Source organism: Agelaius phoeniceus, chromosome 33, assembly GCF_051311805.1.
Source record: "Agelaius phoeniceus isolate bAgePho1 chromosome 33, bAgePho1.hap1, whole genome shotgun sequence".
NCBI lineage: Eukaryota > Metazoa > Chordata > Aves > Passeriformes > Icteridae > Agelaius > Agelaius phoeniceus.
The window spans coordinates 635,181-650,363 of NC_135297.1; the positions used below are offsets into that span (position 1 = coordinate 635,181).

At 52.0% G+C, this 15,183-nt stretch overlaps 1 protein-coding gene across 1 annotated transcript; it reads right to left on the reverse strand.

The window, feature by feature from the left end:
* Positions 1-5,436: 5,436 nt before the first annotated feature.
* Positions 5,437-14,512, reverse strand: PSENEN (presenilin enhancer, gamma-secretase subunit). The gene is given in 5 exon segments (XM_077192465.1): positions 5,437-5,515; positions 7,338-7,509; positions 10,356-10,460; positions 14,450-14,494; positions 14,497-14,512. Coding segments are annotated over 4 exon segments (306 nt in total). The 3' UTR covers positions 5,437-5,515; positions 7,338-7,369.
* Positions 14,513-15,183: the final 671 nt, after the last annotated feature.

Consider the following 15,183-nt stretch of genomic DNA (forward strand, 5'->3'; position numbering starts at 1 on the left):
AAATTCACCCCAAAATCTGCCCAAAATCTGCCCCAAAACTGCCCCAAATCTGCCCCAAAACGGCCCAAATTCACCCCAAAACTGACCAAAATCTGCCCCAAAACTGACCAAATTCACCCCAAAATCTGCACCAAAAGTGACCAAATTCACCCCAAAATCTGCCCCAAAATCTGCCCAAAACGGCCCAAATTCACCCCAAAACTTACCCAAAACGGCCCAAAATCTGCCCCAAAACTGCCCTAAATCACCCCAAAATCTGCCCAAAACTGACCCAAAACTGAGCAAAATCAGCCCAAACTCTGCCCCAAAACTGCCCCAAATCAGCCCCAAAACAGCCCAAATTCACCCCAAAATCTGCATCAAAACTGACCAAAAATGAGCCCCAAAATCTGCCCCAAAATCTGCCCCAAAACTGACCTAAATCAGCCCAAAATCTGCCCCAAATTCACCCCAAAACTGCACCAAAAGTGACCAAATTCACCCCAAAATCTGCTTCAAGATCTGCCCCAAAACTGACCTAAATCAGCCCAAAATGTGCCCCAAAACTGCCCCAATTCACCCCAAAACTGACCCAAAACTGCCCCAAAACTGACCCAATTCACCCCAAAATCTTCCCCAAAAACTGACCCAATTCACCCCAAACTCTGCCCCAAGACTGCCCCAAATCAGCCCCAAAACGGCCCCAAAACAGCACAAATTCACCCCAAAATGGCCCCAAAATCTGCCCCAAAACTGACCCAAATTCACCTCAAAACTGCACCAAAAGTGACCAAATTCACCCCAAAATCTGCCCCAAAATCTGCCCCAAAACTGACCCAAATTCACCTCAAAACTGACCCAAAAGTGACCAAATTCACCTCAAAATCTGCCCCAAAATCTGCCCCAAAACTGACCCAAAACGGCACCAAATTCACCCCAAAATCTGCCCCAAAACTGAGCAAATTCACCCCAAAATCTGCCCCAAATTCACCCCAAACCTGCACCAAAAGTGACCAAAATCTGCCCAAAACTTACCAAAAATGAGCCCCAAAATCTGCCCCAAAACGGCCCAAATTCACCCCAAAACTGCACTAAAAGTGACCAAAAATGAGCCCCAAAATCTGCCCCAAAACTGAGCAAAATCAGCCCAAAACTGACCCAGAACTGCCCAAAACCTGCCCCAAAACCTGCCCCAAAATCAGACCTAAAAATGACCAAAATCACCCCAAAATCTGCCCCAAAATCTGCCCTAAAACTGACCAAGATCAGCCCCAAATCTGCCCCCAAACTGACCAAAATCACCCCAAAATCTGCCCAAATTCACCCCAAAACCTATCCCAAAACTGACCCAAATCACCCCAAAATTCACCCCAAAATCTGCCCCAAAACTGACCTAAATCACCCCAAAACTGAGCTAAATCAGTCCAAAATCTGCCCCAAAATCACCCAAAAACTGACCTAAATCACCCCAAAATCTGCCCTAAAACTGCTCCAAATCTGCCCCAAAATCAGCCCCAAAACTGAACAAAATCAGCCCCAAAATCACCCCAAAATCTGCCCCAAAACTGCCCCAAAACCCAGCAAAATCTGCCCAAAATCTGCCCCAGAACTGACCTAAATCAGCCCCAAAACTGAGCTAAATCACCCCAAAATCTGCCCTAAAACTGACCGAAATCACCCCAAAATCTGCCCCAAAATCTGCCCCAAATGTGCCCCAAAAGTGACCAAATTCAGCCCAAAATCTGCCCCAAATCAGCCCAAAATCACCCCAAAATCTGCCCCAAAATTCATTCCGAATTCACCCCAAAATCACCCCAAAATTCAACCCAAAATCTGCCCCCAAATTGACCTAAATCACCCAAAATCTGCCTCAAAACTGACCAAAATCTGTCCCAAAATCTGCCCCAAAACTGACCAAAATCTGTCCCAAAATCTGCCTCAAAACTGACCTAAGTCAGCCCAAAATCTGCCCCAAAATTGCCCCAAAAGTGATCAAAATCACCCCAAAATCTGCACCAAAATCTGCCCCAAAATTGACCTAAATCAGTCCAAAATCTGCCCCAAAATCTGCCCTAAAACTGACCGAAATCACCCCAAAATCAGCCCCAAACTGCCCAAAATCACCCCAAAATCTGCCCCAAAATCTGCCCCAAATCTGCCCCAAAACTGCCCCAAAACTGACCAAAAATCTGCCTCAAAACTGACCAAAATCACCCCAAAATCTGCCCCAAAACTGACCTAAATCAGCCCAAATCTGCCTCAAAACTGCCCCAAATCAGCCCCAAAATCTGCCCCAAAACTGCCCCAAATCAGCCCAAAATCTGCCCCAAGACTGCCCCAAAATCTACCCGAAAATCTGCCCAAATTCACCCCAAAATCTGCCCCAAAATCTGCCCCAGAACCGACCAAAATCACCCCAAAATCAGCCCCAAAATTCATTCTGAATTCACCCGAAAATCACCCCCAAAATTCAACCCAAAATCTGCCCAAAAACTGACCTAAATCACCCCAAAATCTGCCCCAAAACTGAACAAAATTGCCCCAAAATCTACCCCAAAACTGACCTAAATCGCCCCAAAATCTGCCTCAAAACTGACCTAAACCAGCCCAAAATCAGCCCAAAATCTGCCCCAAATCAGCCCAAAATCTGCCTCAAAACTGACCTAAATCAGCCCAAAATCTGCCCCAAAACTGCCCAAATTCACCCCAAAATCTGCCCTAAAACTGTCCAAATCTGCCCCAAAACTGCCCAAATTCACCCCAAAACTGACCCAAAAGTGACCAAAATCAGCCCAAAATCTGCCCCAAACTGACCTAAATCAGCCCAAAATCTGCCCCAAAATCACCCCAAAATCTGCCCCAAAATCTGCCCCAAAACTGACCTAAAACAACCCAAAATCAGCCCCAAAAGTGACCAAAATCTGCCCCAAAATCTGCCCCCAAACTGACCTAAAACACCCCAAAATCAGCCCCAAAATCCCACCACAAAGATCTGCCCAAAATACCCCAAAATCCCCTTAAAATGCCCCAAAAATTCCCCTCAAAACCCCCCAAAATTCCCCTTAAAATTCCCCAAAAAATCCCCCCCAAAATCCCCAAGCCCCGCCCCCAGTCCCATTGGCCCCGCCCCTCAATGATGTAATTGGATTTGGCCCCGCCCCTGGTCACGTTAACCCCTCCCCTGAATGATGTAATTTGTTTTGGCTCCGCCCCGGTCACATTAGCCCCGCCCCTGCATGATGTAATTTGGTTTGGCTCCGCCCGTGGATGATGTAATCGGGTTTTGGCCCCGCCCCCAGGTGTTAGACCCCGCCCCCTCAATTACATCACTGATCTACGAGAACATGGACAGGTGGAAACGGGTGCGGCAACGGTGAGAGAGGAACTGGGGGAACTGGGAGGGACTGGGAGGGACTGGGAGGGACTGGGAGGGACTGGGGGGAACTGGGACAAACTGGGAGGAACTGGGACAAACTGGGAGGGACTGGGGGGAACTGGGAGGGACTGGGGGGGACTGGGACAAACTGGGACAAACTGAGGGGAACTGGGAGGGACTGGGAGGGACTGGGACAAACTGGGAGGGACTGGATGGACTGGGAGGGACTGGGGGGAACTGGGAGGGACTGGGAGGGACTGGAGGGACTGGGGGGAACTGGGACAAACTGGGAGGGACTGGGAGGGACTGGGAGGGACTGGGGGGAACTGGGATGGACTGGGAGGGACTGGGGGGAACTGGGAGGGACTGGGGGAACTGGGAGGGACTGGGAGGGACTGGGAGGGACTGGGGGGAACTGGGACAAACTGGGAGGGACTGGGAGGGACTGGGAGGGACTGGGGGGAACTGGGAGGGACTGGGAGGGACTGGGGGGAACTGGAGGGACTGGGGGGAACTGGGACAAACTGGGGGGAACTGGGAGGGACTGGGAGGGACTGGGAGGGACTGGGGGGAACTGGGGGGAACTGGGAGGGACTGGGAGGGACTGGGAGGGACTGGGACAAACTGGGAGGGACTGGGGGGAACTGGGAGGGACTGGGGGAACTGGGACAAACTGGGATGAACTGGGACAAACTGGGAGGGACTGGGACAAACTGGGGGGGACTGGGAGGGATTGGGACGAACTGGGAGGAACTGGGAGGGACTGGGGGGAACTGGGAGAGGATTGGGACAAACTGGGGGGAACTGGGAGGGACTGGGGGGAACTGGGATTGAACTGGGAGGGACTGGGAGGGACTGGGGGGAACTGGGGGAACTGGGACAAACTGGGACAAACTGGGACAAACTGGGAGGGACTGGGATCAAACTGGGAGGGACTGGGATAAACTGGGAGGGACTGGGAGAGGATTGGGACAAACTGAGGGGAACTGGGAGGGACTGGGGGGACTGGGAGGGAACTGGACAAACTGGGACAAACTGGGACAAACTGGGAGGGACTGGGATCAAACTGGGAGGGACTGGGACAAACTGGGAGAGACTGGGAGAGGATTGGGACAAACTGGGGAAACTGGGACAAACTGGGATGAACTGGGAGGGACTGGATGAACTGGACAAACTGGGATGAACTGGGACAAACTGGGAGGGACTGGGATGGACTGGGACAAACTGGGAAGGTGTCAGTGGTTCACAGTGATCTGTACTGGTCCATACTGGTTTATACTGGTCTGTACCAGTCTGAACCTGTTTATACTGGTCTATACCGGCCCATACTGGTTTGTACTGGTTTATACTGGTCCATACTGGTCCATACTGGTTTATACTGGTCCATACTGGTCCGTACTGGTCCATACTGGTCCATACTGGTCCATACTGGTCTCTAACTGGTCCATACTGGTCCATACTGGTCCATACTGGTCCATACTGGTCCCTACTGGTCCGTACTGTCCATACTGGTCTCTAACGGTCCATACTGGTCCATACCGGTCCATACTGGTCCGTACTGGTCCGTACTGGTCCATACTGGTCCGTACTGGTCCATACTGGTCCATACTGGTCCGTAGTGGTCCATACTGGTCCGTACTCGTTTATACTGGTCCATACTGGTCCATACTGGTCCATACTGGTCCATACCGGTCCATACTGGTCCATACTGGTCCATACTGGTCCATACTGGTCTCTAACTGGTTTATACTGGTCCATACTGGTGTTTCCCAGCTGGCGGGAGGCGGCGCAGCGGCAGCAGCAGCGTTACGGGCCCAGCCTGCGGCTGCTGCGAATCATCTACGAGAGACAGTGAGGCCACGCCCACCAAGGCCACGCCCACCCCGGCCACGCCCACCTCCGACCACGCCCACATCGGCCACACCCACATCGGCCACCCCCACATCGGCCACGCCCACCCCAATCTCAACCACGCCCACTCTGACCCCACCCTCATTGACCACCCCAATGACCCCGCCCAGTTCAGCCACGCCCACCCTGACCCGCCCCCTCCCCGCAATAAAAACGCCTTTGATGCCATATTTGGGTGTGGGCGTGGTCGATGCCTTTATTAGGGGAAAGGGGCGGGGCTCCGGAGGGTTTGGGGTGACGTCATCGCTCCTGGGGAGGGGAAGAAGGGGAGGGGTTACAAGCATGGGAGGCCACGCCCCTTTTTTTAGATGGCCACGCCCACTTCAGGGGTTTGAGCTTCCACGGTGGAGGCACGCCCCTGCCTGGATCGCCATTGGCTGCGCTTGGCCCCGCCCCCTTTTTACCATTAGTTGTTTTATGCCCCGCCCCCAAGCAGGGAAGCCCCGCCCACAACCTCTCCCATTGGTTGCTTTGAGCCCCGCCCTCATCTCGGGGCTTTCCCATAGGCTGGGGCAGGCCCCACCCCAATTTCTGGCTCTGCATTGGTCGGTTGAGGCCCCACCCCTTCTCAGCCCCCTCCCATTGGTTGGGTAAAGCCCCGCCCCTTCCCCACTCCCATTGGCTCCTCCCAGCCCCGCCCCCTGTCAGGCCTCTGCCATTGGATGCTTGAAGCCCCTCCCCTCTCAGACTGAAGCCCGCCCCCTCAGTGTTCCCCTATTGGCTCCTTTAGGACCCGCCCCTTTTCTGCTCTCCCATTGGTCACTTTAAGCCCCGCCCCTCTGAGCTCTCCCATTGGCTGTTCTAAAGCTCCTCTGCCATTGGCTGTGTTAGGCCACGCCCCCGATTTCGGGCTTTTCATTGGCCGCTTTCATCTCCACCTCCTCTCCCTGTTTTCTATTGGCTCCATGAGGCCCCGCCCCAAATTCACTCCTGGCCACGCCCCTCCTTCCCCATTGGCCACTCCAAGCCCCGCCTCCAACTCCACGCTCTCCCATTGGCTGCGCACAACCCCACCCCCAATTTCGGCCTTTCCCATTGGCCGCTTTAACCCCCGCCCCTCTCCCATTGAAGCCCCGCCCCTTCCCTCTCCCCATTGGCCCTCCAAGCCCCGCCCCAATTCTCCCCTCTCCCATTCCCGAATGAAGCCCCGCCCCATATCCGGCACAAGCCCCGCCCCTTCCCTCTCTCCATTGGCCGCTCCAAACCCCGCCCCCAATTCTGGCCTCCCTCATTCCTGAATGAAGCCCCGCCCCATATCCGGCACAAGCCCCGCCCCTTCCCTCTCCCCATTGGCCCCTCAAGCCCCGCCCCCAATTCTCGCCTCCCCCATTCCCCGAATGAAGCCCCGCCCCATATCCGGCCCAAGCCCGCCCCTTCCCTCTCCCCATTGGCCGCTCCAAACCCGCCCCCAATTCTGGCCTCTCCCATTGCCCGAGTGAAGCCCCGCCCCATATCCGGCACAAGCCCCGCCCCTTCCCTCCCTCCATTGGCCCCTCCAAACCCCGCCCCCAATTCTCAGGTCTCCCATTCCCCGAATGAAGCCCCGCCCCACATCCGGCACCAAGCCCCGCCCCTTCCCTCTCCCATTGGCCCCTCCAAGCCCCGCCCTCAATTCTGGCCTCTCCCATTCCCCGAATGAAGCCCCGCCCCACATCCGGTCCAAGCCCCGCCCCTTCCCTCTCCCCATTGGCCGCTCCAAACCCCGCCCCCAATTCTCGCCTCTCCCATTGCCTGAATGAAGCCCCGCCCCATATCCGGCACAAGCCCCGCCCCTTCCCTCCATTGTCCGCTCCAAACCCCGCCCCCAATTCTCACCTCCCCCATTCCCCGAATGAAGCCCCGCCCCACATCCGGCACAAGCCCCGCCCCTTCTCTCTCCTCATTGGCCGTTCCAAACCCCGCCCCCAATTTGCAGGTCTCCCATTCCCCGAATGAAGCCCCGCCCCATATCCGGTCCAAGCCACGCCCCCAATTCTCAGGTCTCCTATTCCCCGAATGAAGCCCCGCCCCATATCCGGCTCAAGCCCCGCCCCCTCCCTCCCCTATTGGCCCGTTCCGGCCCCGCCCTCACCTTGCTGCGCTGCCATTGGCCGCCGCCGGGGCTCAGGGCTCTCCCATTGGCTGAGTGAAGCTGAGGGCGTCGCCCAGCGCTCCCCATTGGCTGCGGCGGGTCTGGAACAGCCCCACCCACACGCCCAGGCCCAGCCCCCACAGCCCCGCCCCCAGCGCCGAGCGCAGAACGTCTGGAAGGGAGGGGGAAAATGGACCAAAATCAGGGGAAATGAACCCAAAAATGAGGCCAAAAAGACCCAAAATTAACCTAAAAATGAGCCCAAAAGTGACCCAAAATCAGCCCAAAAATGAGCCAAAAATGAGCCCAAAATAGACCCAAAAATCAGCGGAATTTAACCCAAAAATGAGCCCAAAAGTGACCCAAAAATCAGCGGAATTTAACCCAAAAATGAGCCCAAAAACGGACCCAAAATTAACCCAAAAATGAGCCCAAAAGTGACCCAAAATCAGCCCAAAAATGACCCCAGAAGTGACCCAAAAATGAGCCCAAAAGTGCCCCAAAGTCAGCGGAATTTAACCCAAAAATAAGCCCAGAAGTGACCCCAAAACTGACACAAAATCTGCGGATTTAACCCAAAACTGAGCCCAAAAATGACCCTAAAACAGCCCCAAAATCAGCGAAATTTAACCCAAAAATGAGCCCAAAACTGACCCAAAAATGAGCCCCAAAGTGACCCAAAATCAGCGGAAATTAACCTAAAAATGAGCCCAAAAATGTCCAAATTCAGCCAAAAATGACCCAAAAATTGACCCAAAATCAGAGCTAAAACTGACCCAAAATCAACCGAAATTAACCCAAAAATGAGCCCAAAAGTGACCCAAAAATCAGCCCAAAAATTACCCAAAAATGACCCAAAAACTGACCCAAAATCAGCAGAAATTAACTCAAAAATTACCCAAAATGGACCCAAAAAATGACCCCAAAACAGCCCCAAAATCAGAGCCAAAACTGACCCAAAATCAGCGGAATTTAACCCAAAAATGAGCCCAAAAGTGACCCAAATTCAGCCCAAAAATGACCCAAAACCGACCCAAAAACTGACTCCAAAATTAACCCAAAAATGACCCAAAATCTGAGCCAAAACTGCCCCAAAATCAGCGGAATTTAACCCAAAAATGAGCCCAAAACCGACCCAAAATCAGAGCCAAAACTGACCCAAAATCAGAGCCAAAACTGACCCAAAATCAGCCGAAATTAACCCAAAAATGATCCCAAAACTGACCCGAAATTAACCCAAAAATGACCCAAAACTGACCCAAAAATGACCCAAAATCAGCAGAAATTAACCCAAAAATTACCCAAATGGACCCAAAAAATGACCCCAAAACAGCCCCAAAATCAGAGCCAAAACTGACCCAAAATCAGCGGAATTTAACCCAAAAATGAGCATAAAAGTGACCCAAATTCTGAGCCAAAATGGCCCCAAAAGTGACCCAAAACTGCCCCAAAATCAGAGCCAAAACCAACCCAAAATCAGCTGAAATTAACCCAAAAATGAGCCCAAAAATGCCCCAAAAATCAGCGGAATCTAACCCAAAAATGACCCCAACACTGACCCAAAATCAGCTGAAATTAACCCAAAAATGAGCCCAAAACTGCCCCAAAATCAGAGCCAAAATCACCCAAAATTAACCAATATCCCCCATTGTCCCCATTCCCCCATTTTTTTCCCCATTTCCCCATTAATTTTCCCCCCATTTTTTCCCATTTTCCCCATTATTTTCCCCCCAATTTTCCCCATTATTTCCCCCAATTTTCCCCATTATTTCCCCCAATTTTCCCCCCATTTTTTCCCATTTTCCCATTATTTCCCACAATTTTCCTCATTTTCCCATTTCCCATTATTTCCCCCAATTTTCCCCATTATTTTCCCCCCAATTTCCCCATTATTTTCCCCCAATTTTTCCCCCATTTTTCCCCATTATTTCCCCCCCATTTTTCCATTTTCCCCCCATTATTTTCCCGCATTATTTCCCCCCATTTTCCCCATTATTTTCCCCCCATTTTTCCCATCATTTTCCCCCCATTTTCCCCATCATTTTCCCCCTTATTTTTCCCCCAATTTTCCTCCATTTTCCTCCGTTTCCCCCCATCATTCCCCCCCATAATTTTTCCCATTTCCCCCTTTTTCCCCCCATTTTTCCCCCTGTTTTTCCCATTTTCCCCATTATTTTTCCCCCATCATTTCCCATTTTTCCCATTAATTTTCCCCCCACTTTTTCCATTTTCCCCATCATTTCCCCCCATTTTCGCCCCGTTTTTTCCCATTTTCCCCATTATTTTTCCCCCCATTATTTTCCCCCATTTTCCCCCATCATTTCCCCCCATTCCCCCATTATTTCCCCCCCATTTTTCCCATTTCCCCCCTTTTTCCCCCCTGTTTTTCCCATTTCTCCCTCCATTATTTCCCCATTATTTCCCATTTTTCCCATCATTTTCCCCCCAATTTTCCCCATTATTTTTCCCCCAATTTTCCCCCCATTTTTCCCCATTTCCCCCCATCATTTCCCCCCCATTTCCCCCATTATTTTTCCCCCATTTTTTCCAATTTTCCCCATTATTTTTTCCCCCATTATTTTCCCCCCATTTTCCCCCAATTTTCCCCCAATTTTCCCCCATTATTTTCCCCGTTTTTCCCCATTATTTCCCCATCATTTTTCCCATTTTCCCCCTTTTCCCCCCCATTTTCCCCTGTTTTTCCCATTTCTCCCTCCATTATTTCCCCATTATTTCCCATTTTTCCCCCAATTTTCCCCCGGTTTTTTCCCGTTTTCCCCCATTATTTCTCCCCCATTTTTCCCATTTCCCCCCTTTTTCCCCCCATTATTTTCCCCCGTTTTTCCCATTCTCCCCATTATTTTTCCCCCGTCATTTCCCCATTTTTCCCCATTATTTCCCTGTTTTTCCCCCCATTTTTCCCCCACGATTTCCCCATTATTCCCCCCATTTCCCCCATCATTTCCCCCCCATTTTCCCATTTTCCCCCTTTTTCCCCCATTATTTTTCCCCTCTCACATTTTTTGATGCGCGGCTGCTCCCCGAAGGGCGGGGCCAGGAACGCGTCCCGGAAAAACCAGAGCACGTTCACCAACCACAGGAACGGCAGCAGCAGGAAACCACCTGGGACAGGTGAGATACACATGAGTTACACCTCAGATACTACAGGGATACACCTGGGTTACACCTGGCACAGGTCAGATACACCTGGGTTACACCTGGGTTACACCTGGGTTACACCTGGCACAGGTACAGGCACACAAAGCAGAGCACGTTCACCAACCACAGGAAGGGCAGCAGCAGGAAACCACCTGGGATACACCTGGGTTACTACAGGGTTACTACAGGGTTACACCTGGGACAGGTCAGATACACCTGGGTTACTACGGGGTTACTACGGGGTTACTACAGGGTTACTACGGGGTTACTACAGGGTTACACCTGGATACAACAGGGCAGGTACAGGCACACAAACCAGAGCACGTTCACCAACCACAGGAAGGGCAGGAGCAGGAAACCACCTGGGTTACAACAGGGTTACTACAGGGTTACACCTCAGATACTACAGGGTTACTACTGGGTTACACCTGGGTTACACCTGGGTTACACCTGGGCAGGTACAGGCACACAAACCAGAGCACGTTCACCAACCACAGGAAGGGCAGCAGCAGGAAACCACCTGGGTTACAACAGGGTTACTACAGGGATACTACAGGGTTACTACAGGGTTACACCTGGCACAGGTACAGGCACACAAACCAGAGCACGTTCACCAACCACAGGAACGGCAGCAGCAGGAAACCACCTGGGTTACAACACAGATACTACAGGGTTACACCTGGGTTACACCTGGGACAGGTCAGATACACCTGGGTTACTACAGGGTTACTACAGGGTTACTACAGGGTTACACCAGGGCAGGTACAGGCACACAAACCAGAGCACGTTCACCAACCAGAGCAAGGGCAGCAGCAGGAACCCACCTGGGTTACACATGAGTTACTACAGGGTTACTACAGGGATACACCTGGGTTACACCTGGGTTACACCTGGGTTACACCGGGGCAGGTACAGGCACACAAACCAGAGCACGTTCACCAACCACAGGAAGGGCAGGAGCAGGAAACCACCTGGGATACAACAGGGTTACTACAGGGATACACCTGGGATACACCTGAGTTACTACAGGGTTACACCTGGGATAGGTCAGATACCCCTGGGTTACACCTGGGACAGGTGAGACACACCTGAGATACTACAGGGATACTACAGGGTTACACCAAGGATACACCTGAGACACACCTGGGATACACCTGAGATACACCTGAGTTACTACAGGGATACACCTGGGTTACACCTGGGTTACACCTGGGTTACACCTGGGCAGGTACAGGCACACAAACCAGAGCACGATCACCAACCACAGGAACGGCAGCAGCAGGAAACCACCTGGGTTACAACAGGGTTACTACAGGGTTACTACAGGGTTACTACAGGGTTACACCTGGGATACAACAGGGTTACTACAGGGTTACACCTGGGTTACTACAGGGATACACCTGGGTTACTACAGGGTTACTACAGGGTTACTACAGGGTTACACCTGGGTTATTACAGGGTTACTACAGGGTTACTACAGGGATACACCTGAGACAGCTCAGATACACCTGGGTTACACCTGGGATACACCCGGGTTACTACAGGGATACACCTGAGACACACCTGGGATACACCTGAGTTACTACAGGGTTACACCAGGGATACACCTGCGTTACTACAGGGTTACTACAGGGTTACACCTGGGCAGGTACAGGCACACAAACCAGAGCACGGTCACCAACCACAGGAAGGGCAGCAGCAGGAAACCACCTGGGTTACAACACAGATACTACAGGGTTACACCTGGGTTACACCAGGGTTACACCTGGGACAGGTCAGATACACCTGGGATACACCTGGGATACAACCTGAGTTACTACAGGGTTACACCGGGGTTACTACAGGGATACATCTCAGCTACACCTGAGATACACCTGGGTTACTACAGGGTTACACCTGAGTTACACTTGGGTTACTACAGGGTTACACCTCAGATACACCTGGGACACACCTGAGTTACTACAGGGTTACACCTGGGTTACACCTGGGTTACTACAGGGATACACCTGGCACAGGTGAGATACACCCGGGTTACACCCGGGTTACTACAGGGATACACATGGGATACACCTGGGTTACATCTGGGATACAACAGGATACACCTGGGTTACTACAGGGATACACCTCAGAGACACCTGGGATACACCTGGGATACATCTGAGTTACTACAGGGTTACACATGAGATACACCAGGGTTACTACAGGGTTACTACAGGGTTACTACAGGCATACACCTGGGATACACCTCAGATACACTTGAGTTACATGTGGGATACACAGGGGATACACCTGAGATACTACAGGGTTACACCAAGGATACACCTGGGTTACTACAGGGATACACCTGAGATACACCTGAGATACACAGGGGATACACCTGGGACACACCAGAGTTACTACAGGGTTCCACCAGAGATACACCTGGGACACACCTGGGATACACCTGGGTTACTACACGGTTACTACAGGGATACACCTCAGATACACCTGTCCCAGGTGTATCCCAGGTGTAACCCTGTAGTAACCCAGGTGTATCCCGGTGTATCTGAGGTGCATCTGAGGTGCAACCCCGGTGTGTCCCAGGTGTATCTGAGGTGTATCCCTGTAGTAACCCTGTAGTAACCCAGGTGTGTCCCAGGTGTATCTGACCTGTCCCAGGTGTATCCCAGATGTATCTCAGGTGTAACCCTGTAGTAACCCAGGTGTATGTGACCTGTCCCAGGTGTATCCCAGGTGTAATCCTGAGATGAGATAGAGCTGGGATACGCCTGACTTACTACAGGGATACTACAGGGTTACACCCGTGTTACACCTCAGAGACACCTGGGACAGGTGAGTTACACCTGGGTTACTACAGGGATACACCTGGGTTACACCTGAGAGACACCTGAGTTACTACAGGGTTACACCAGGGTTACACCTCAGATACACAAGGGTTACACCTGGGATACACCTGAGTTACTACAGGGATACTACAGGGTTACACCAGGGATACACAGGGGTTACTACAGGTTACAACAGGGATACACCTGAGTTACTCAGTGGTCACTCATTGGTCACTCAGTGGTCACTCATTGGTCACTCAGTGGTCACTCAATGGTCACTCAATGGTCACTCATTGGTCACTCAGTGGTCACTCATTGGTCACTCATTGGTCACTCAGTGGTCACTCAATGGTCACTCAGTGGTCACTCAATGGTCACTCATTGGTCACTCATTGGTCACTCAGTGGTCACTCATTGGTCACTCAGTGGTCACTCATTGGTCACTCAGTGGTCACTCAATGGTCACTCATTGGTCACTCATTGGTCACTCAGTGGTCACTCAGTGGTCACTCATTGGTCACTCATTGGTCACTCATTGGTCACTCATTGGTCACTCAGTGGTCACTCATTGGTCACTCAGTGGTCACTCATTGGTCACTCAGTGGTCACTCAATGGTCACTCAGTGGTCACTCATTGGTCACTCAATGGTCACTCAGTGGTCACTCATTGGTCACTCAGTGGTCACTCAATGGTCACTCAATGGTCACTCAGTGGTCACTCATTGGTCACTCAGGGGTCACTCAGTGGTCACTCAATGGTCACTCATTGGTCACTCATTGGTCACTCAGTGGTCACTCAATGGTCACTCATTGGTCACTCAGTGGTCACTCATTGGTCACTCATTGGTCACTCTGTGGTCACTCATTGGTCACTTAATGGTCACTCTGTGGTCACTCATTGGTCACTCAGTGGTCACTCACTGGTCACTCATTGGTCACTCATTGGTCACTCTGTGGTCACTCAGTGGTCACTCAGTGGTCACTCATTGGTCACTCATTGGTCACTCATGGTCACTCTGTGGTCACTCATTGGTCACTCTGTGGTCACTCAGTGGTCACTCTGTGGTCACTCAATGGTCACTCATTGGTCACTCAGTGGTCACTCAGTGGTCACTCATGGTCACTCACCCAGGTAGTATTTCCGGCACAGCTGCAGCAGCTTCTCCTCGTTGAAACGCGCTCCAGGTTCATCTGCACCAGTATAAACCAGTATAAACCAGTATGGACCATATGGACCAGTATGGACCAGTATAAACCGGTATAAACCAGTATGGACCAGTATAAACCAGTATGGAGCAGTATGGACCAGTTCAAACCAGTGACCCCCAGTCCTCCCAGTTCATCCCAGCGACCCCCAGTACAGCCACCAGTGCCCTCCCAGTATAAACCATTATAAACCAGTATCCACAGTCACATTCCAGTCCCTCCCAGTAACCCCCAAACCCATCCCAGTTCATCCCAGTATGGCTCCCAGTATGATCCCAGTATGGTCCCAGTTCTCCCAGTTCATCCCAGTGCTCCCAGTACTCCCAGTATGGCTCCCGGTCCCTCCCAGTATAAACCAGTATCCCACAAATCACATTCCCAGTCCTCCCAGTCCATCCCAATCCCTCCCAGTCCATCCAGTTTGTCCCAGTCCATCCCGGTTTGTCCCAGTTTATCCCAGCCCTCCCAGTTTGATCCCAGTCCCTCCCAGTCCATCCCAGTCCATCCCAGTTTGTCCCAGTCCATCCCAGTCCATCCCAGTCCATCCCAGTCCCTCCCAGTCCCTCCCAGTCACCTCTCAGTTCCCTCCCAGTCCCTCCCAGTCCATCCCAGTCCATCCCAGTCCCCTCCCAGTTTGTCCCAGTCCATCCCAGTCC